The sequence below is a fragment of the Pelodiscus sinensis genome, chromosome 3 (genome assembly GCF_052426305.1).
Source record: "Pelodiscus sinensis isolate ZL-2025 chromosome 3, ASM5242630v1, whole genome shotgun sequence".
NCBI lineage: Eukaryota > Metazoa > Chordata > Testudines > Trionychidae > Pelodiscus > Pelodiscus sinensis.
Window position 1 is genome coordinate 192008079 of NC_143054.1, and position 25210 is coordinate 192033288.

Consider the following 25210-nt stretch of genomic DNA (forward strand, 5'->3'; position numbering starts at 1 on the left):
AAGACAGAATTTCCCTTTACAGAAACCATGTTGACTTTTGTCCAACAAATTATGTTCTTCTACATGCTTCACAATTTTATTCTTCACTATTGTTTCTACTAATGTGCCCGGTACTGAAGTTAGACTTACCGGTCTGTAATTGCCAGAATAAGATCCTCCGGAAAAGGGCGCTTTTTCCGGAGGATCGGGGCCAGTGTAGACGCTCTTTTCCGGCTTTTCTAAAAGCCGGAAAAAAGCGACGGACATTTTTATTTAAATGCCGCGGGGGATATTTAAATCCCCCGCGCATTTCCCTATTGCGATTTCAAAAATTACCATGCCCCTTCCGGAAAAGGGGCCAATGTAGACGAGCCCACAGTGTTTATGTTCCTTTCTATTTATCTCACTAGGATTGGACTTCCACTTCTTAAAAGATACCTTTTTGTCCCTCACTGCTTCTTTTACATGATGGTTAAGCCACGGTGACACTTTTTTAGGTCTCTTGCTATGTTTTTTAATTTGGGGTATACATTTAAGTTGGGCCTCTATTCTGGTGTCTTTGAAAAGTTTCCATGCAGCTTTCAGGATTTGGCTCTAGTCACTTTGCCTTTTAATTTCTGTTTAACTAACCTCCTCATTTCTGTGTAATTCCCCTTTTTGAAATTAAATGCCAGGGTGCTGGACTGCTGAGGTGTTCTTCCCACCACAGGAATGTTGAATGTTATTATATTATGGTCACTATTCCCAAGCGGTCTGGTAACGGTTATTTCCTGGACCTGATCCTGCACTCCACTCAGGACTAAGTCGAGAATTGCCTGTGCCCTTGTGGGTTCCTGCACCAGCTGCTCCAAGAAGCAGTCATTTAAGCCATTGAGAAATTTTATCTCTGGTTCTCTTCCTGAGGTGACATGTATCCAGTCAATATGGGGGTAATTAAAATCCCCCATTATTATCGAGTTCTCTATTTTGGTAGCCTCTCTAATCTCCCTCAGCATTTCAATGTCAGTATCGCTGTCCTGGTCAGGTGGTCGGTAATATATCCCTATTGCTAATTTCTTATTATTGGAGCATGGAATTACTATCCATAGCGATTCTATGGAACATGTTGATTCACTTTTTTTTATTTCATTTGATTCTACACTATCTTTTGTGACATTAAATTACAACATTTGATTTAGTCGAAGTTAATAAATGATATGTTTAAAATCTGAATCTAACATTCCAAAATTTAACTGTTTATAACTTGAAAACTTATTTACACACAGCCAAACAAACACACTTTCAGGTCCCTCCACCAAAGCTTTAGTACAGGAAGCACTTGAATAAAATAAAGAATTTATCTCAACAGTACTCTGAATACATTTTCAGGTTGCTGTATATGGATTGGTTTTGACCACTTTCTCAGTAATCACATTTTCCATTGCACAGAACCTTGAAATAAGAAAAACTGATGCTTTGTTGGACACCAAGGTATAATTTTATATTAAAATGGTTCAAGTATTTAGAAAGTTGAAAAATTATACAAGTACTTTATTAATGAAAGAATTTTGCTTTAAATACACAGGTCAACTATGGCTAATCGAGAAAATATGTGGAATAGACCCAAGAAAACAGAGTATCTAAACACAGCTATAAATAATTAGGCATCAACATATATATCTATGAATCATGCACACTATTTTCTCCTGAATATTAGAATGTTATCATCTTAATCAGAATGTACACATAGAGCATGGGTTCCTCCTATCTATTCTGCTGTTAAACTCATTAAAATAACCTCACTGCATATTCTCTGATGGAAAAAAAATAATTAAAAAACCCAGGAAGTAGCAGAAACATCAGATGCCTTCAGTTCCATTTGCAAAAACAAAGATTAGTATAAACTTCCCTACATTTATATTTAAAATATTTCTTTTAGCTGTTGTGTTTAGGAAGAGATTACTGGAATAGAACTCAAAATAAACAAACATAAGCATACCTTTTAAAAATGTAAACTGGCACTTTTATCAAAGAAAATTAATATCCTTTTTCACTTATAAAATGAAATTATGAATTCAACAGATCTTGTTAATGGGGCATTATAGCTATACATATAGTACAGCAATGAAACTGATGCAACAAACTTATCAGAATACTTTTTAAAATATAAAGCCAGATCTATTCTATTAGCCCTGGGAGAGGATGAAAAGGGCAGAAAAGCAGATGAATTTATTCAAATTCATCAAAGGAAGGGCAGCTTAGTTAATGCAGCAACTTCCCCCTCTCCAACTACCAAAAATACCCTACAGAAAACTCCATTAGTGTTGTTCAACTTTGGTTCTTCAAGGCTCTGAAGTGGACACCAAAGGTAAGTTAAGAAGAAAATGTGTATCTGATTACAAAACTGAAAATATGTCTTTTACTACAGCTTTTCCCCAACACAGGCTTCTATCTTGCTCTTCACTGAGTCAGGCAGGGGAGGAGACAATGGAGCAGCCAATCTCTCTCCTCCTCCTACCAATGCAGCACAGTGCGAATGGGGGAGAGGCTGAGCAGCTACAAAAGGAAAGGGTAGGAAACGCTATCATTCCCCTGCACACTCATATGTAATTCCCTATGTAATAGCCTTCCAGACATCCCACATCAAAGCATCAGCAGCTCGTTGGATTTTGGTCCATATGCAGTCACAGAACCAATGAATTAAAGGTTCCTGAGACTCCAGAGTTGCCATGGGACAGGTAGCAGCCTACACATTTTATAGTTCCATAAAGATTCATGAGCACAGAAGAGCTACTGTGACAACTGGGCCTACAATTTTACTCTGATCTCAACTGTAAAAAGTGAACGAAAGTTCATAAGATGTTACAATAGCCATTAACAATAATTTTGGATGGGAAAAGGTGCAAAGGGAAGACAGAAAACCAGAGTTAGCCCCAATAAAATTGCGTACTGGTTAACTCCTGGACTGTATTAAGATCATGCTTTGTAAACAAGAAGAGTGCAGACTAGAAATTAATGACCCAAAAATTGGTGCGTCAGAAATAAGGCCTAACTGGTGGACCAGTTAATGAGGAGATGGACTAGTCTTCCCATCACTCCATTTTGAGGGCCTCAAAAAGTGACTTTGGGGAAGGATGGCTACCACCAACGCTGGCTGACTGAAGAAGGGAAGGAGCAAGATTCACCATTATGGCTGCCATTCTCTCAGTCTCCTGGGAGCCTGGACCTAATCCTGAAAAATGTCCTAACCAAATCATATGAAAGACAGAGGAAGCCAATGATATTGTTATATCCACTGAAGCTTACTAAACTCTAAACACCACTTAGGATATGACACTTGGTCCTCCATCATCCAGGTCCTCTTTTCCTTCCCTGTCTCTTTTCTTTTTAATTCTGTCTAGTCAGAATCTGGTTGTCTTGTCTTTTCCCCGAAAGGAAAGCTACAGCGATCTTTACTTCCATCTAGGACGCTGCTAAACAAAGAGGATTTCTTTCTAAAAACTCTCTCCAGCTAATCTTATTTAATATTTTATATTTACAATGCTTTAACCTTTTCTCCCCCTATCCCTCTATATCTTTAATCAAACATTTAAAAGGATTATAAATTATAAGTTTGCCATGGTACTGTGCAGGCTAAGGTCTCTGTAAACTGAACCCCAAACCTTGTTTAATGTTGGACAGTGAAAGGGTCATGTTAACACCTTTCTCTTTGGGCTCTTTATTCCCTCTAAATTAATACAACAGGATCTTTCCCCTTCAGCATTCTGCAGAGTTCAGAAAACGCTAGGTGGCAAGCCCTACCCTTCCTTTAAACGTGGTGATTAGTAGAAAACTGTGTGAGTTGAAAACTGAAAAGCTCCCAGGCCCTGCACCAAGTTTTTCCATATGGGGTATGATTTTGTCTAGGGTGTCTTATTAATCATTTCCCTTCCCACCTTATATCAACACAAAACCTCAATTAGGCTCTTAAAGAGTATATTGTTGAACTACTATAATCATATTTCTCATCCGCTGAAGACATTCAACCTTTACACTTTTCTCAAAGTGTGAGGTCACAGACCAGTAACAAACGCCCTGTTGTGCCTCATCATAAAATCCAATTTCCTGAAATTCATATCTTATATTTTGGCAGTCGTGCAAAATACTTTTTTTAAAACACTAGGAATTCAGATCAATTAGGACAGTAAAATCATTTACAGAGAGGAGTGTTAACAATGATTACTTTGCTGAGAAGCAAATTTTAAAGACTTTTCCCATAAACTGATTTCTAAGTGCAGATCAGTTGAATTATACTGCTAAGCATTCTGCTCCTCACTACTCCAGAATAACAGATTATTGCAATTTTTGATTTTACACTTCTGAAGCAAAATATTTTCTGAAAAGTGTTGGGATGTTCTGTGATGACAAGTCAATTATGCCATTATTAGGAAAGCAATCTGATGAAAAGTACCGTAACCGAGACTTGCGGGAAAAGACTGGAACTTGAGGCAACTTGCATGTCTCACATTCATTTTTAATGTGAGACTCAAGTTCCCACAATAGCCTATAATGGAGAAAAATTCTTCCAGTAAATTGTTACTAGAGCCCAAAAGAAATCACACAAAATCTCATGAAAGGTACAAACTTCATGTCTTTGGTCACTGACGTATATTGCAGCAATTTTGCAACGTTTCATCTTTGGTCACAAACATAGCTGCTGTTTGAATTCTAATGGACCTTTGAAGAATATGGTTGGATTTTCTTTTTACAGGAGATAAAAGATCTGCTGATACTATATGACATGCATACCAAGACAACATTTTCATGCACTTGTTATACTCTTAGTGCAACACTCATATTTCTGAGAGCACGAAAAACCAAACAATTAATAAAAAGACATTTGATAGGAACTATAGAGACGATCGTATCCATCTTACACAATCTTTGTTTCATTAATAATTTTCTTACCTTAAGATAATCGCACATACTCAGTACAATTATGTTTATAAATCTAAAAATCTTATGTTTATAAATCTAAAAATTATCCAAGTCAGAAGTGTGTCAGAATAGCACACATAACAAAGTTTAATATTTAAAAGACCAATTTAAAAGCTGTCACTTAGTGACCTGAGGGAAGATAATACACATCACAAGCTTAATAGTCCCAAAGGAGTTGTTCCGGGTTAGTTATAAGTCACAATATTTAATACATCAGAATACTGAGAAGAAAATCTAAACAGTTCAATGCAATCCAACTTTTTCCCTGCAGCTACATGCTTTTGAAGTAGAAGCAATTTTTTTGTACCTCCTTCTCATGATCTGAAAACCAGCTGGAATCTCTACTGGAGCCTTGAGGCAAAATATGAAAATCCACCAGAACAGCAAAGTTCCCACACTGGAAAAAAATAAAAAGGAAAGAAAGAAAAGTTAAGTAGTAGTTGTTGTGAGGCACATGTCCTGCAGACAAGGAAATAAACAATCCAGTGATCTCAGCCATCTGACTCAGAGGTACAGAAGCCTCAATCAAAGTCTGAGAGTTGTTTTACCTTTTTAAAGACGCATTTCATTTTTAGGTATGGGGTTTCCAGTTTTAACAGGCATTCCCCATATTTATAATGGAAATATGCTATAAAGAGTAAAATTTTGTTTACCGTAATATCAAATAACAGATATTGCTACTTATTAGATGTGTCAAGCATAAGTGCTCAGATGCTTGAAGAAAAATTTTGGAATGTTCTTCTACTATGGATGTGCTAGTCACAAATCCCCATTTAAGGCTGTATTGTGTTTTGCGCTTAATTAAGATGTTGAATCCCCACTTTATCTAAGAAAAAGACAACATATCCTCACCAAATTTGCAGCACTTAGTCTATTGAATTAATTTTCTGAGAATTTGCAATTACTTTAGAGGTTTAAATTATTTTTAAAATATTTTTAAAATATCCTTAAAAATTTAGCAATTGTATCAGTGTTTTGTTTGCCCTACATTATCTTAACAGCAGAATAACATGCTCTTCAAACGTGCCATATAGTTAACATTAATTTGAATATTTTGTCTAACGTATAATTGAAGTAATTATATTATATTAGTAATGACTGTTATATCTAATTGTTAACATTGTAAAGGCTGCAGCCATGGTCATCTTATCACTGGGTAACTTAAATGGGACCATTGTGACATCAGAAGTTCAACCAATCACCATCCTTTCTTTACAGTTAATTTATATGCCACAATTCTATTGGTTATAATGAAACAGTGATGTGAGGCTGGACATATGAACCAAGAATCTTCACTGGTACCCTGCTTGGCCGAATTGTCACTGCTGGGCTCCACTGTCTGCCCAGTCAACACTGGCAAATGAATAAATTGGGGGAGCCCTTTGACTGCAAAAACATTAGGACTTAAAAAACTTGTATACAGCTATCAGTCTCACTAAAACATCTCTCTAAACCAGTAAGTCAACAGCAAGTTAAGGACCAAATTCAGTGCTACGTGTGAGCTGCTTTATGCTATTCTTATGGTGCAAATCAGCTATAAACACAACTGGTAAAGTGTGCTCGTTTTGTTTTGGCACTCTTTACCAAGCAGGATGGCAATGGCTGCAGCATCTCTTCCGAATACATTTGAACTTGATTTTTCATTCTTGAGAGGAATAATTTGAAAAGTTTATTAAAGCCACAAATTTAATACCAGGAGTTCAGTGCTCACACATAAGTGGTATCCACAGGCTACTGGGCTAGAAAGCCCTTAATTTCCCTACAATAGAAATATCTACAAAGACTGAGACTGGTACTTGAACTTTTAAAAAGCCCCAGTTGTTTCCACTGCTTTTGTAAAAGGGGCCTCGAACCTTTTGTCTTCAGAAGAGAAGACATAGCTCTAACTCAGTGTTTCTCAAAGTGGTCTGCGAAACTACTCTGAGAAACATGCTAACTGGCCATGCTAGTTTGTTTACTTACTGGCACCAAGGCCACGGAGTCTCACAGCTCCCATTGGTGGTTCGCCGCTTGCAGCCAAGAGGAGCCACAGGAAGTAGTGTGGGCCGGGCCGCTGCTTCCTGCAGTTCTCCTTGGCTGCAAACAGCGAACCGGAGCCAAGGGGAGCCCCAAGGCTCTGTGGCTGCAGCACCGGCAAATAAACAAGCCGGCACGACCAGTTAGTATGTTTCTCAAAGTAGTTTCGCGGACCACTTTGAAAAACACTGCTCTAACTCTTTTCATAAGATTGTGACAATTTATTTATTTATTTTATTTAGAAATATTTTTTTACCCTGCCTCTATTTAAAATATTCAAGGTGGTTTACAAAAATTTTAAAACACAACTTAAAAATATAACAAAAAGTAAAATACAGGACCCCAAGGGGGGCATAAAACCTGCTAAGACTCCTTTAGAGCAGGGACACAAACTCAAACAGCAATAAAAACACGGGTAAAAAGGGTGGTTTTGGCCAGACACTAAAACAATGCCAGCGTCAAAGTCTGGCAATGTGTGCACTTTTGAGGCACTTGAGTTTCCCCCAAGCATTGGACACTTTGGAAGTGACTGTTATATAGCAGAACTGCTTCGCAAAAGGAGAAACAGTATTTAAAGCCATATGACCCTCATGTTCTTAGGAAAATAATGTCCCTTAGGGAGATGAAAGGAGAACGGGGGTTTGTTTTAAACGAGGAAAAAAAAAAAGAAATATAGTTATTTACTGACTAAGCTCAATACACTAAACTACTTGACTGTCTAACTAAACTAAGTCTGAGATAAGGCAAGTGAGCGCGTAGCTGGAGCTCTGACTCAGACCAAAGGTGGCTGAGAAGGAACTGGAGGGTGGGGACACACACAGCACTAACTGCCACCACTGAAGGCACGAGATGGGGAGTGAGCATGTGTGGCCCAGCCAGATACTGCTGTCAAAATTCTCCAACTAGAGACGCAGGGCACACAATCACCAAAAGTGGAGTACCAACAGGGACTCCACTTGAAGAAGCAGCACCAGGGTTTCCTCTGCTTTTATAAAAGGGAAATAGAACCTTTTGGCTTCAGAAGAGAAGGCACAGTTCTATTTCTTCATACTGGGAACTTGAGAAATCAACGCAAGGAAATAAACTGGCTTCTGTGTGCCTCTTTTCCCTTGTCCTGTCCTTTATTGGATGGAGCAAGTGGAGAACAGAATCCAAATCACAAGGGATGTCCTCTCTCTTCATAGCTTTTATCAGACTAGTCTCTACTTTCTCCCCAAAGTTATTATATTCAACTTATGACAAGTGCTGAAGTCTCTTGTGTTACTCATTATGAAAGGTAGATGAAGGCAGCCATGCTTAGATGTAACATCTATGCATGGGGCACTTGTCCTAATCCTACCATCAACATCATAGGACAACCATAGCTAATGTCTCACTTCATCCAAGTAATCAGGACATAATTCTTTGCTTTTTTCCCCTAGAAGAGAGGATTTGTTAAGAGGTGTAATGAAAGCCCCTTTTGACAATTTCAACTTTGCCTTATCATTTCCACTGCTAGCCATTGACACTCCAAAATGGCACATTCGTTAAGTGCCTCAGTTCTTGGAGTAGGAGTTCCAGACTCTTATTCCAGACCAGCCAAGGCCAATCAGCGCTCGCGAGCTACATGCAGCTCTTGCCCCCGAAAAGTGTGGCTCACTAAGACACTCCTGCACCCCGCCCCAAATGGTCCGGTCCCCCCCCCCCCCCCGGCTTCCCTGTATTTACCGGGTCAGAGCTGCAGGGTTTTAAAAATGGCACCCAAGATGGGACAGCCTCCTTTTAAAAAAAAAATTGTTTGTTTTTTGTTTTTGCTCAACAATTCTGCTCTGCGGGGCTTTTTTTTTTTTTTTTTTGGCTTGACAATTCTGCATTTTTTCTGCCGCTGTTTTCCAGACCTTTAATCATCAGACCTTTGTAGGAAGAGTAGGAAATAAACTCCACAAGTTTATGTGCTTTTTTTTTATAATGGGCCTTATCAATAGCAGATATAGAGTGAGTAGGCTTCTCCTACACCAACTGGAACAGAATAGGGTGCATGGGCAAAGCAACACTTGAGTGGTTAACTTCTGAGCTCCTGAAAGCTGCATGTGATGACATCAAGGGGATATTTGGCTAGAAGACTTTAAGGAACAAAATGTGAATGCTAATTCAGGATGTGACAGTCTGCCCCATGAGAAAGCGAAGACCCATGATGCTAGAAATGTATTGTGTTCTGTCTGCCTGTCTCAGACATTTATAAGGTGTCTATCATCATGATATCCAAGCAATGTTGTTTTTAAAAGACCTACTGCACATGATCATTACAATACTCAGGAATTTTTCAAAAAAGTGGGAAATATTATTCCTGAAGTCCTAGTCAAATCCCAACTAGGATATTTACATTCTGCCATTTAAATTTCTCTATACAGTACTTTTAAATGGAATGGATACTGTGTGATTCACTCCCTGTCCCAAGACATTGCATGTGTTGATTTGCACTGCAAAACATCTGCATATTCAACCCCAGCATTTTGGTTGTAGAAGCAAAATAGATAAATTATAAAATAAAGAATTTTTTTCTCTCTGAGACTGAAAGGCACATCAAGATTGAATGTCAAGGTGTTACAAAAAGTACACTCAGAAAGAGAGATAAATATGTTGATCAGAAATCTAAAAAAGTATCATGATTTCATTATTATTATTTTTACCAGCTGCAATGCCATATTAAGAAAATCAGACATTTCTTCTGTTACTTCACATTCAGATTAATACTATTGCAGTAGAATGCAAAATTCTTGTCAGATGAGACAGGCATTGTGTAATCAGTTTGAAAGCTTCTAAGTTACCTATAGGTATCACTCACTAAAAGAACAGAATGCTTTGATCTATTTTTCAAAAGGCAGCCTTCTCTTTCCTCCAGAGATCCAAGAATTAACAGATGGCTGCAATACCAAACCTTTCCAAGTTTTAAAACTGATGACAAAGTGCTTCTAAAAATCTCTAGTGAATCATTAGTTAGTCCTAGCAAACTTTTGATTTGACTGGCAAACTTCAAAGTTACAGGCAGTACAAAACAATATAGGTAATATAAAGCCATTACACTACACACGATCAAACTTCTAGCTTACTAAAGGTATTAATTATGATTAATTTTAAAATGATTAATGAATTCTAAATGTCACCTTAAGCTATTTTGCACTGAATATAGAAAATACTTATGCTTACAAGACTGATGTCAGATTTCACTTTTCAACAAGGTATTTTTTGGGTTTTTTTTGTTTGTTTCTGGGAAGGAAAGTGGTTGTCCACTTTGCCAATTACAGAAAAACAATTTGATAACTTAATTAAAAATATATTGACCCATATTGCCATCTCAGTGCTTCGTTGCTATTAAGCTTATATACAAAATGTAATACTTGTTTCAATTAAGTGTGAGGAAGTATATTCTAAAGCATGTATAAAGTTAGTACCAAATACCTCAAAATACACAAAACAGACCAGTTCAAAATATATTTCTTATAATTATTAACAAGAAAGTTATGGAAAAATTTAAAAATGCAATTATATAGTTGAAACAGACAAGCCTCCCTGAAAAAAGTACAGAACTCCAAACACTATGCCAAAAGGTAGCTTTGGGGAATTCTCCCTCTAAGCCAGGGCTACTCAACTTTGGAATCTCTGGGGGCCACAATGATACTCACAGCACATGCCAAGGGCTGCAACTTAAGTGTGGTTGCATGCAAATATATATGCAAATAACTTCCTTCACACTGACGGGCATGAATACAAAGATTAAGGCAAGACTACACAACACACAGGCCCCATTTAAGTGAGTTCTGCTGATATTAATAAAATGCAATATTTACCCAATTTCTACCCATATGACAGCACTTTTAATGAACAATGACAGTCCAAGAATTTAACTAATATGCATATCAACAGAAGACCATTATATTGACTACTTTTTTGTTTTGGCTCCCACCCGCGGGCTGTGTGTTGAGCCCCACGTAATCCCAAATTGCACCGTGGGCTGTAAACAAATGGGCCACGGGCCGCATGCGGCCAATGGGCCACATGTTGAGGAACCCTGCTCTAAGTACTACATTTTGAACGATCTGAATATATCACACTAAAGAAGCAAATGATGCAGCATACATTTAGAATTAAATCATAAAGCAGAAAAGGATCACCAAGATACAAGTTGCTATGTGGGCAGTACAACTGCTGAGTCTCAGTAATACTATTTCTTCAAACACTTAAGTTGATGACTTGTGATGGAAGGAATGGCGCTTGTGAAGGCTTCTTTATACCTCACATCCACACTAGGAACCTGTCAGAAAGGCATCTCAACATAGATGCTGTCACTGTAACAGCAGAGAAAGCAGCTCTCTGTACAAACTAAACTCCAAGCCAAATACATTAAACAAAAAGACCCGAGACTTACATTTCTCAGCACAATATCAATGTTGCAAACTCTAATCATATTATTATAAGTCTCACAATATTTTGTCTTTAAGATCCAAGCTTCTGGAGTCATGTGATTGCATTAGATGTTCAACTTCATTTCAGGAAAAAAGTGAGTGTATAACCCCAATGGTTACAGAGAAAAGCTTTAAAATGTTAATCTAAATGTTAAAAAATCAAAAGTAAAGAAGATCATGATTTTTAAGCCAGTCTCATAATATTGGGGAATCTGATCCACAACCTTTCTAGGGTTGGGGCTGGCAGCACTGTAATCTAAACAGTTGATAACACTTAAAACTGTACACAGAATTGAAAAATACAACTTCAATTCACATTTTAAAGACCCCCTAATAAGGGTATTTTACTGAAAGGTTATTATTTGTTATGGCTAAATATCTAGCGATCCAATTTTTTATCCTGCCTTATTTCTAGGAAGTTAAAAATAAGCTTACTTTCTCCAGCCTGAAACATTTTGTTTATATAACAACACACTCATAAGTTAATTGTTAAGCAAAAGACATAAAGTAATCTCAGGGTATTGCCAGTTTGTGGTCCAGCAACAGAATTGTATTAATTTGTAATAAAATTGCTGTGCTTGCAAAATTCCACTAATCATGGTTCCTTTGATGGGGCATAAAAATGCTTTTTACAGAATCAGAATAGAAAACATTGGGATATGGTCTGAATTTGTCAGGCAAGCCTGCAAAATCATTGGCCTGGGATAAGCCCAGATTGCACTCAAGCAAAACTATTACATTCAAGAGTCCAAGAATCAGAAGACAAATCAAAATAATTTAATAAAATTTATTTCTAACTTCAAATATGCACATAATCTATTTTTATGCACACTCTAGCTCCTGTTCTTGCACATTCAGCATCTCAAGTAGCCTAAAAAGAAAGGCAACATCAAGGAAATAATCTTGAGAGCGGAGGAGAGGAAGGATGATTTTATGTTCAGTTTTGCCAGTCCAAAAATGTTTTATCACTACCCGTCATTGACTGACAGCCGATTCCTTAGTTTTATTTTTTGTGGAATGAGATCAGCAAAACAATTCACTGTAAGCTTTGATTAAAATGAAATCAGAGTAAAATGGAAACAGATTAGCTTTATTTATACTGCTGCTGTCACAAATTCTCCACAAGATGCCTGCTGACTTCAACAATATAGTCAACTTATGAATTTTAATTAATACCATTTTGAAATATATTTCACAATAGGGATGTTAAATATCTGTTAATTGAATAGTCGATTAAACGCACAAATTCTTATCAGTTACTCGACTAGTCTATAGTCCCCAGGGATGGAGTCAGCAGCCAGTGCACTCCAGCCTCACCCCTGAGGAGCATCCTGCCACTCCGTGCTGCTTCCTCTGCATGGGGAGCCAGGCAGGAGCTGGTCTGCGTGGGGAGCCAGTTTAAATACAGCAGCAGTAGCGTGGAGTGGTGGGAGGCTCCTCGGGAGGGGCGAAAGGGGGGCTGAGCTCCTGGATCCGGCACAAGCCAGAACTGAGCTGGGCTGCTTGCCCACCTGGCTCCTAATACTAACAATCCCAGGGTCTGCTAACTTAAGTTCTACTAACCCCGGACTTACACTGCAATGTATTAGGAGCTACAGTACGGGTAGGTCCTGGACTTGGCGCAAGCTGGGACTGAGTTGGGCTGCTGGACCAGCCTGCTAAAAAATTTACTGGAAAGGTGGGGAGGAGCAGGGCGTGGAATCCATGTAGTCTATAGCATTAACCTATAAGCTTTTGCTTATCAGTTAACTGTCTATACTATTATATCCCTATATCACAATTCAGATGTGGTGAGAAGTGCTATTCAGCACATGAGCTTCCAGACTGTGGTGCTCAGCAAATGGGTACAGCTTCCTTTTAACATACAATTTCCTAGGGCTACTCAGACACTGGGGCATTTAATACTATTTACAGTTTTATTCCACTCTCTGAAGATGTCAGAAGTCTGAAGCGAAGAACTAGATCTTGATGATCACCGCTTGCTGATATCACAGGTGGCCAAAAAGCTAGCAGAGGTTAGATATGTCACAACGTAGTCAGCTGAAGGGCTGCAAGGGTATAAGCTCAATTTGCACTAAAAGCATAACAATGCCAAAAAGAAACACCAGAGCTTTACTCCAGTGGAAAAATGCCTTGGACCTTCAGAGGTTCACTGTCTTTGCCTTGCATTTGGGGAAGCTTTTTGGCTGATGATAGCATTTCTTGGCCCATATGGATCAAAAAGGACTTTTGGTGGGGCTGGCTGTCACACTTCCTGGAGCATCTCAGTAATAGACTTGAATATGATAACAATTCATCCAAGGAGGTAAGGTAGCTGTTTAGTTTTCTTTTTAAGGGACTCACTAAAGTACTTTATCCTTTCAAAAGGTGCTTGAATGCCTGAACAAAGTTGCCTCTGAAAGCAGTACTGGTTGCACACAAGATTGCCTGGGAGAGCAATGCATTCCCACTGCACCCAATCAATGTGCTGCTACGGTTCAACTGGCACACCCTACAAGTTCTAGGTATGCAAGTACAGTTACAAAACTACCCTGTCCCAGGAGACCATCATAACAACCTTGCGTTCCACTGAAATAAAGGAGAACTACTCACTACCGTAGGTTGCCTATCATTGATACAGAGACTAGTGACAAATTGTTCCTTTCAGCCAAAATGTGTTACGCAGAAGAGTCTTGGGAGAGAATCTGGTGATGTCACAGGAGGTACAAAAGAGAGAAGGAGTCATGTGAGTCAGTATCACCACCTCCTGGGTAGGGGAGACTGAATTGATGGTGTGGCTATATTGAGAGGGAGATGATCTATTTAACCATAACTTCCAAAATTCCAGTAGGATAGTGGCAACCTGAAACATCTGATTCAGAGTGCTTAGAGCAGGAGGAATATTCTGCTTCATACATGCAGCATTGGAGTGAATACAAGTTACACCTAGGGTAATCCTCAGAAAAGAATGATTTACTTTTTTGGGAATGGTGTGTATAGTGCTTCCAACAAAGTTTCAAAAAGGGATGAAAATCCCATACTTGGTACTTCAGATGGAATGATGGGGGAAAGGGACAAACATCAGGATATTTATCAGTAAATTACAGGAGTATGGCCCATCCTCAAACTGTTGCCTCTAAGGCCATCTCCTAACCAGACAGAAACAAAGGTGGAAGAAAGGAAGTCAGAAAACTCAGAAAAACTGTGAACATAGGAGCAAAAAACTGGAAAGCAGCAACAGAGCAGCAGATTAGGCATCACTGGAGAAGAAACTGACAGGCAGAGTGGACTAGAGATGGAAGAGACCAGGAAAGAAAAAATGAAGAACCTCTTACATGCCTCTGATACCTGGAAAGGATGGAGAAACCTAGAAGTTCCAATTCTGATGGAGCAGCAGAATCTCATGATTGAGAAATTCAAATGTAGTGTTTATACACGCGGTTGTTAATGCACAGTTATTTAAATGCTCCACAAAACCTGACAGGCTCAAAAAAATTAACTATTTGCAAACTACCCAACAGAATGAAAGAATGTTTCTCTATAAATAAAGCACCTCACTCCACCTTAAAAAAAACCCTGCATTCTATAATACAAGCAAACAATATCTAAGGTTTAGAATTGGTCTCCCAAGAACTGCCCTGTGAGGTATATTCTTGAAAAACTGACATAACAAGAGAGAACTTATTTCAGTTGCCAAACAATGCAATTCTGAAGGCAGCTTTGTAGCCTACAACTGGAAAGAAGCCATAAAGACTGGAACTCAAGCCATTGCAAAACACAAGTTCTTCCTCAGGGCAAAGGCTCCAATGATCTGTTCAATTTCAACATTGTTTTGGAAAGCGATGTATCATGTCTCTGCTGGTGTCAAAATGGATTCAGAAAAACAAAAACTGCAAGATCATATTTGTGCCAGACTGGGGATAGATATCCAAAGTTCCCCAAAAGTGGCATGCACCCTTTCTTTCTCAAGTGCTACAGTTAACCCTCTGACAATCTGTAAAGCCACTGATGACAGGCCACAAATGAGGGCATGAATAGAAATTATAACCTCTTTGGCAATTCATGTTCACTATGGTTTGTTTTTATTCTCATTAATGAAATTTATAATAAAAAGAATGAACAGACAAGTAAAGGGTGAGTATAGGCATGAACAATAATAAAACTCCCTAAGACTATTCCCTGATTTATTTTATTTTACATTTACTGGAAATAAGAAAAGAGTATTTCTAATTTGACTCGCTAAGAAAAGAATAGAAAGATTTTTGTTGGAAATATATTCAATCGCAGCTTCTTCCATAGCACGTTGGTGGTGAATAAATTTACAACAAAGATTAAATCAACGTTTTATTTACCAGTGGCTGAAATATGGTAATTTACCATGGACCTCAAGGTCAATGAGTAAGTAATGGACATAAGCACATTTCTTAATGAAAAAGGCATCCAAAGACTGTAAGTGATCCTTCTCCTGCATCCACTCAAGGCCTTGTGTAATAAACTTTTCATCTTACAAAACTGAACTGCTGTGGGGTGGATGGCCTCGTGGTACCACTGCACTGGTATGGACTCAGAAGAGCTGAGTCAAATTCCCTGTTCTACCACACACCTCTGTATGACCTTGGAAAGATACTTAACCCCTAGAAATCTATCCCAATCTACAAAATAAAGGTAACAGTAATGCCTACTAAAAAGGGCTGTGAAAGGATAAATTAATTAATGTTTGATAGTGTGGTAATGTATGTTATTATATAAAAAGATACATAGAACTGAAAGCATTAACAATTTTCACTTTTTATTCCATAAACCCAGCTGACATTTCAAAAGATATGTGAAAATCACTAGCTTTCTATTATTAAAACTAAATTGATCCCCTAATGTATTTATTTTTAAATATGAACAAATGGTAATCAGAGACAGAATCAGGGCTTCATACCCAAGAATAAAATTGCTCCTTGAAATTCCTAGCACTTTTTAAGCAACAAAATTATCATTAAAAGTGGTCTCTAGGCCAGATAAATTGTTAAAAGGTCGCTGAGGAAAAAGGGGTCAATAAGTGCAGGAATCAAAAACAAAGGGAGAAAACGGAAAATAATTTTATGAAGACACAAACAGTAGTTAAAGATAGTTTTTAAGCCTTTTTTATACTATTCCCTTATATTTACTGTCATGAAATAATGTTATAGACTTGCATAAAACACTTTCTAAACTGCATTTTAATATTAGTCAAAGTTTAAAAATAAAACTCCAAGATTTCCAGGATATGCATTAATTAGTTATCTAGGAAATGTACTAGCAACGTAATGTAAAAGGAAAAGCAAACTCAAGGTGTTTTACTAATTGCCTACTACTGTACTACTAATACACAATCTTTTTTATATTGTCTGTCTGTATGTGTATATACACATAAACCATGTGGATATACAAGGTAAATTCTATAATACATGAGATAAATTAAAGTCACTACAAAACTGCATAACTGCAATAAAATATATTTATAAAATAGGGAGAAAGCTACTATCTCTTTTGAAGTATGTTTGACAACAAAAATAGATGTTACATCTTGGTCTCATGGGAACAACACTTTTAAAGTTCTTTTAAGGTAAAGATGAGGTAAGGCAAAAAGTAAAGTAAGGTAATGAACCAGTACTTCAAATGAGGAGGAATGCACACAGGCTCATCTGTCCCTGACACATTTTACACCAAATGCAAGGAACTGGGCAAGGTTTAGTCTTCTGCCCCACTAGTAAAATGGGAGGGTGAGAATCATAGGCAATGAACTGCTCCATGTCTCCAGACATGCAGCTAGTTCAAGACGACTTTGACTCCTCAACTAGACCGTGAGAAAAGGCCCACCTGCCCTGGAAGACACTTCCTTCCCCTTGTCTTATGAAGCTACCTACCGCAGAAGGCAATTCTTTATGAAAAAAGAAACACCACATGCAGCCCATGTTCCAGTATAAAGTATCTGCAGATGTGAAATCCTTATGCCAAAATAATTTAGCAGATTAAAGATATATTGATTACACATGCACAGACTTGTAACTTTAAACCCTTATAACTTAAAAAATACTAGTTTTATTTTATATACTTGTCTCAGTTAACTTTCCTTCTCAAACACTATGCTTATGCCAAATTTACAGTTTTTTGAAAATTCTACTCTTTTTTTAAATTTGCCTTTTGGGGGAGGGTGTTACGTTTTCTATGCATAAAAAAAGGTTTTTTTACTTCCATTTGAAAAATGGAAGAAATGTTTTGATTTTTTTTTAATTTATCTTTCAGATAAAACTAACTCTGGATAGTTTTCAGAAAATTATGAGAGAACAAAGTATGTGGTTTTCTTTCAAGAATTGAATATTATAGAAATGATACACTTTAAAATTATTACATTAAGGGGTACTGTACATTACAAAACGAGTAAATACTACTCAACATGTAAAAGGTTGGCAAAATCCAGCCTTTTATCTGCCAAAAAAAAAAAATCTTTGGAAGGAGCAGCATGAGGTATAGTTGAAGAAAGGGGGCTACAAAAGCAGTTGCTATTGAGAAAGGGGAATCGAAGTTTTCATTAGGGATGAGAATGGTTAGCCAGTTAAATGGCAAGCCTCACCCCCGCTTCTGGGTTAGGGGCTGGAGCATGCAGGGACTGCTCCAACCTGCTCCACTCCCTGTCCATTGTGGGCCCAACCCAGGCAGTTCACCACAGGTAGGGGCTGCTCTGAGGGGCTGGCCTCAGCAGCCCTTGTCCATGGCGGGCCTGGCCCAGGTCCCTGGCCTGAGCAGCCCATGTCTGTGGCAGGCCGGGTGCAGGACGAGAAGCAGATGGGCTGAAGCAGGCCCTGCCTGTGGGATGGGGGCTGCTCCAGCCCACCCCCATGCTCCTGTTCAATGAGTTAACTGATTAAACTTAATGTTTAACTGGTTAAACAATTAAACAGGATTTTACATCCCTGCTACTAAGCACAATGATAGGTGTCTTTATTCATAGGCACGTGGATTAAGAAACATAAAACCACGAATACAAGTAATCTCTGCTTTATATCAGTTTTTGGTTTTGGAATACAGTATGTATATAGTGTATAAAGAATATGTCTTTCATATTGTTAATCTTCACCTTTAATCAAGATCAATAGAGGAAACTCACTCTCTTGGATTCAGAGAAACCAAATACAGGAATAGAAAGAAAACTGAGAGACTGATTTGTTAATGAGAAAATTCCTCTATATTCTAGAGAATTTTTTTTTGCTTAAACCAAGTTACTAATTGAAAAAACATTTCCTACAATTATGTTTGCAAAAGTCAAGTGGTTGGAGTAATAGGCAGTAATCAAGAAAACTATCACAAAATACCTGAAAACATTAAATTGATTTAAAATAATAAACAGAATCAATTTTGAAATGGCCAGAACTATTTCATAAGAACAGCCATACTGGGTCAGACCAGAGGTCCATTTAGCCCAGTATCCTGTCTGCTGACAGTGGCCAATACCAGATGCTCCAAAGGAAGGGAACACAACAGATAATCATCACATGATCCCTCTCCTGTCATCCATTTCCGGACAAAGAGAGACTAGGTACACCATTCCTACCCATCCTGGCTAATTGTCTCACCTGCTAATAGCACAGGTTGACTGTGTGATGAGTGAAGAAAAACTTCCTTTTGTTTGTTTTAAACCTGCTGCCTATTAATTTCATTTAGTGACCCCTAGTTCTAATATTGTGGGGATAAGTAATTAACTTTTCCTTATTCACCTTTCCACACCAGTCATGATTTTATAGACCTCTATCATATCCCCCCTTAATCTCCTCTTTAGGAAGGTGAAAAGTCCCAATCTCTTTTCATATGGGATTTGTTCCAAACCTCTAATAATTTTTGTTGCCCTTTTCTGAACCTTTTCCAATGCCAATGTATCTTTTTTGAGATGAGGCGAGCATACCTGTAGAGTATTCCAAGATACGGGCGTACCATGCTTTTATATAGAGGCAAAAAGATATTCTCTGTCATATTCTCTATCCCCCTTTTAATGATTCCTAACATTCTGTTTGGTTTTTTGACTGCCGCTGCACACTGAGCAGATGTTTTCAGAGAACTATCCACAATAACTCCAAGATCTCTCTCTCGAGTAGTTATAGTTAACTTAGTCCCCATCATATTGTGTGTATAGTTGGGATTATTTTTTCCAATGTGCATTACTTTACATTTATCAACATTACATTTCATTTGCCATTTTGTCGCCCAATCACTTAGTTTGGTGAGATGTTTTCGAAGCTCTTCACAGTCACGAGAAAGAAATCGGCAGTTCTGTAAAATTAGTTTTCTACTACATATTTCAGAGAGTTTGTCTGTTTGTCTATGCGTCTGTATGTCCCCCCAGCCTTGGGAAATGCATCCCTCCCTCTGGCTACACTCCGCTGCAGCTGCAGCAGCCAAGGACAGGCATGTCTCTCCTGGCTCCAAGCTGCTGTGGTGAGAGAGGGCTGGGGTTATCCTCTCTCTCTGGGGCAGCCTGCAGACTGAACTTCCTAGCCCCACCCCAGAACAATGATCTAAATGAAGAAAAACAAAATTTTAATATGGCCTGTACAGATTCGAAGGCAAATGAGTAGCCGTGTTATTCTGTAACTTAGAAAACAATGAGCAAAATTTATTTGAAAACAACAAGCAGCCCTGTGGGACCTTAGAGACTAACAAATATACTAGGTCATGAGCGTTCATAGGTAACATGTACTTCATCTGATGAGCTGGAGTGGATGAAGTGGGTTTTACCCACAAATATATTTGTTAGTCTCTAAGGTGCTCTAAGGACTGCTCTTTTTTTTTAAAGATACAAACTAACACGGCTACTCAGTTGCCTTAGATTTGCACAGAACATATTAAAAGCTTCTCTGAAGAGATGCTTTTTTCTAGAGCTGGCTGGATCTGGGGAATGGAGGGGAGACGAGGCTGTGGCTGCCCCAGAGCTGCTCCGTTTGGGGGGGAGGGGCACATGGGGCTTATGGGGAGGGCCTGGGGGTTTGACTGAACAAGGCAGATGCAGGAAGGAGGTGTCTTGCTCCACCCGCCACCCATGCCTGCATCCTGCCTTGTGAATTAAAATTGTCTCCTTTGTCGTCATCCCCCTCTCCCCCGAGTTGGTGGGCCTGTTACCACCATTAGTCCTTAATAATTTGCCATCTTGTTGATCTCCTACAAAATCCCATAAATATAGGATTCCTGTACAGTCCTTTCATATATCTCAGATACACCACCTTCCGTTTCCCTCCAAAGCCATGAGAAATTCTTTTCTGCCAGTACAACCAAAATGCACTTCACCACCCAATTCTTGAAGAAAAAGAATTAAAAAAATACAAGAAATAACAAAACAGAATTCCCAAACTATATCTATTTATTTGGGCGCCTTTGATTTAAAAATCACGATATTTTAAGGGCTCTACCAAATTTTCAGGAACTGTAGGGGCTCCATGGCTGAAAAAGTTTGGGAAACCCTGATATACTCCATAGTTAAATCTTGGCCCAACTGAACTCAATGTCCAAATTCCCAGTGATGTCCATGATTTCACTCTATGGCTATAAGCAACTTTAAATTGACTTAGATTAACTCGTTAAAATATTTCTTCATTGTAGATTAGGGATACTGAAGACACAGGAACAAACCATCCCGATGTGCAGTAAGAAAAACAAATATGGTAGGCGACCAGCTTGGCTTAGCAGTGAAATGCCTGGTGAGCTTCAACACAAAAAGGAAGCTGACAAGAAGTGGAAACTTGGACCAATAACTGGGGAGGAGTATAAATATATTGTTTGAGAATGTAAGGGTGTAATCAGGGAAGCCAAAGTGCAACTGGAATTGTAGCTAGCGAGGGATGTGAAGGGTAACAATAAAGGTTCCTACAGGCATGTTCGCTATAAGAGGGTGATCAGGGAAGGTGTGGGACCCTTACTGGATGAGGGAGGTAACCTAGTGACAGATGATATGGGAAAAACTGAAGTACAGGCAGTCCCTGAGTTACACGGATCTGACTTACGTTGGATCCGTACTTACGAACGGGGCTTTTCTCGCCGCGGAGGACACGGGCGGCGGGACCGCCCAGATGTGCCGTGGTCCCGCCGCCCGCCTCCTCCGCGGCGAGAAAAGCCGCTTCGCGTCTCCCTGGTCTGCTGGGGGGGCCCCTGCAGACCAGGGAGATGCGGAGCAAAGCTGCGGAGGAGGCGGGCGGCGGAACCGCGACGCGTCTGGGCAGACCCGCCGCTCGCGTCTCCCTGGTCTGCTGGGGGGGAGCGCAGCTAGTGCGCCCCCCCAGCACACCAGGCTTTTCTCGCAGACGCCTGGAGTAGAGCAGCTGGGGCGCTGCCGGGTTGGTCCTGGGGCGCTGCCGGGTTGGACCTGGGGATTACAGTGGATATGAGAAGCTGGATATATGAGTCAACAGTGTGCTCTTGTAGCCAAGAAAGCTAATGGCACATTAGGGTGCATTAGAAGGAGCATTTCCAGCAGATCTGGAGAACGGATTATTCCCCTTTATTCAGCTCTGGTGAGGCCACATCTGGAATATTGGGCCCAGTTCTGGGCTCCCCACTTCAGAAAAGATGTGGCTGCATTGGAGACGGTCCAGCAGAGGACAACCAAAATGATTAGGGGACGGGAGCATATGATCTACAAGGAGAGGCTGAGGGATCTGAGCTTATTTAGTCTGCAGAAGAGAAGAGTGAGGGGGGATTTGACAGCAGCAACTTCCTGAAGGGAAGGAGGATTGAGAGAGAAGCTGTTCTCAGTAGTGACAGATGGAAGAATGAGAAGCAATGGTCTCAAGTTGCGGTGGGGGAAGTCTAGGTTAGATATTAGGAAGAACTATTTCATTAGGAGGGTGGCGAAGCATGGGAAGGGTTTACCTAGGTAGGTGGTAGAATCTCCATCCCTAGAGTTTTTTAAGTCCTGGCTTGACAAAGTCCTGGCTGGGATGATTTAGTTAGGTTTGGTCCTTTGGGCAGGAGGCTGGACTAAATGAGCTCCTGAGGTCTCTTCCAGCCCTATGATTCTATGATGTAAAATTATGTTTATTGGTTAACCAGCAGGGATGTGACCATGTATCCAACTACACAGGCTTATTGGTTAACCCTCTCAGTTACACGCACTCCCTTCTTTCACTGCTGCCTCTTTATCAGAGGCAGCAGAGGGAGGAGGGGAGGATAGGAGCCAAGTTTCACCGTTTACTACCCGCCCCACTGTATTGCTGCCTCTGTATCCTGCGGAACCGCCTGCCCCCCCATTTCTCCTCCTCCTCTTCCCCCACCGCAGCTGATATAGAGGCAGCAGCGGGCAGGGAGGGGCAGGAGGGAAAATGCCTTCCCTCCCCCTGCATGTAAATATGTAACCACTGAAAAATTCAGCAGCTACATGGTTACACAAATAAATGTATTTTAGCCTTCCTACTAACCGATTAAACATATTGTTTGACTGGTTGATCGGTTAAACATGTTGTTTAGTTGGTTAACTGATTAAAGGGGGACGAGCAGGGAGGAGGGCCTCCAGACCAGCCAGAGTGTCCCCCTCCACCACCTGCCATTGGGCTGGAAAGTGCCTTCCCCTCCCAAGCCAGGGGCTTTACTGGCCGGGATGCCCTAGCAGACCCTGCCTGCAGCAGGCTAGGGCACCCTGCAGGCAGGGGCTGCTCTGGCATCCTGGTCAGAACAGCCCCTGCATGCGGGGCACCCTGGCTGTTCACTGGTTAAACCTTTACATCCCTAGTGTAGACAGGCCCTTAACATGCAGAGAGTCTATCAATTCGTGAAGCAAGATTCCTTTCCTTGCACAAGCAAGTTAGAGGGAAAAAAATCAAACAGGGCATCTGAACTGTTCCATTTATTCCTAGCAAGCAATATTTAAATAATTCATGCTTAATCCTATGCGTCATTGCTACGGTTTCTGCAACCAACCCCCACTACTTCAGGTATGTTACAAGAAAGAAAGAAAACTAAGTGTTTTATATGCAACAAGTGTCACTCTCTACCCTGCCACAATAAACCTTCAAAACACCAACAAATTCAGCAGTGCCTGAAAAGAGTCAAGGTACATGTACATTGCAGTGTAGGTGAGCATTGTAGACTTACAAGCCTAAACTGAGGCTTGCTTCTGCTCACTCCAAAATGATGTATAGACATATCTCAAAGGTGTGGACAATTTCCAGTAGTTCAGACTCTATCCCCTCAGGCAACTGCTTTTCATCCTTGCAGTGCATCAGTTTAAAATCATTTATTCTGAGCAGAATACATAGCAGCTGATAGATAATCAGTAAGAAATTTGATTGTTTTTTTTAAAAAAACAGGTCAAAAATGGGTTGCCAGGGAAAACAAACCACAAAACTGGTTCCGTTTTTTTCTCATAAGCTAACAAAAGTAATATTGTTTCTTAATTCAGACTTCCTTTTCATGTATTACACAAGACAATGTAAACTAAAATTTCGATTTTTATGTTTAATCAGTGAACAAATAGTCATTGGCACATTAATTTAAGAGAAGGCTTTTCTCCTCCTGCTTGATGAAATACAGCTCTGGTCTACATCAGTCTCAGTTCCCAAGCATCTTTCCACCTCTCCTTATCACTTTCTTCATTTTCCCACTGTCAAAGCCTGTTTTTCCAGAAAGGAAAGCTATGGTAAAGACGAGGAGTATTGCTCAGCACCTCTTTGCCCTTTGGCATTGCTATCAAACATTGGGATTTTATCTGCCACATTAGCAGAGATCTTACAAAAAACACGTTCCTTTTTGTATAATGTACATGGTGGTCACTCAAACAATAACCAGTTACAGATGTCTAAAGTGAGGAGAATGGACTGCTTAAATCGAACTTTATAAATTCTGATGATGCTTTCCCAGATTTGAGGCCTTGACACTTAATTTATAACTATGAGTATGGCCATATACATTTCTTTATGTGTTTATTTCCAATTCCAACTACAGTAAATGCACTTTGTCCCTCATGTTTTAAATTTCACTGTGACCTAAAGATAATCTTGCCTTTAAATTGAATTCATTTAATGGTGTAAAGATAGGAGTGGAAGAAGAGAAAACCTCTGTGAAGAATCCTACAGCCAAATAAGGAATTCCAACTGAGGATGTGAAGTTAAATGCTTATATAAAAATTACTGGACACTTTCAGTAAAGTGCAATGACTACCCAGAAAATTTATATTTTAAAGAGAAAGTTAAAGCATAAAAGAAACACAAACCAGACAGTTTATTGGTGAGGTCAACATGCCAGACTCTTCTTCCTGTTTTATTTTATTTATAATGGAAACATTAATAATTAACTGAATGGAAAAAAAAGAAACTTCAGTTTTTCAACTTTGTACATCCATTCTCATTAAAATATAAGGACCCCACCAGAACAACTTTTGTGTCCATTATTATAAGAAAACATTGCCCCATTAATTTAATTGGAATTATCTGGAAAAATATCCCCAGAAATCCATGTATCTGGAGCTCCTCTGCCAAAATCACACCTCTTGTGCATATATATAATTTGTTTGATAATTTGTTTGGCATATACATGTTGAACCTCTCTAGTCCGGCACTTTCTGGTCCAACAACATCTGTGGTCTGGCATGATTTTAGTTAGCTGGATGCCCACTTATCACAGGTGTGGCCAAGCTTCCCACAGTCATAAAGTTTGTTTGCAGCCACCAGTCCTGTCTCTGTGTTCTGTGCTGTTATTTAGCTCTAAATTACTTCTAAATGTATTCTGAGAGCCAAATAAGCATGGAAACGTTGGTAATGCTGCTAGACAAATTGACCTTCTGTGGTTCAGTAAATTCTGTGGTTCAGCACTGGTCAGGTCCCAAAGGTGCC

At 39.4% G+C, this 25210-nt stretch overlaps 1 protein-coding gene across 9 annotated transcripts in view; it reads right to left on the reverse strand.

Moving 5' to 3' along the window:
- Window positions 1-25210, reverse strand: part of SLX4IP (SLX4 interacting protein) — a 123398-nt gene that overhangs the window by 64051 nt on the left and 34137 nt on the right. For 6 of the 9 annotated variants that reach the window (XM_089777537.1, XM_089777536.1, XM_075925663.2 and 3 more), the window contains one exon: window positions 5243-5332. The exons of 2 other annotated variants lie outside the window; for them this stretch is intronic. In XM_089777537.1, coding sequence (XP_089633663.1) covers window positions 5243-5332 — 90 coding nt within the window. Of the gene's footprint in view, window positions 1-5242; window positions 5333-5483; window positions 6072-25210 lie in introns of those variants that run through there. One more of the 9 variants, XM_089777538.1, reaches the window with a different exon arrangement.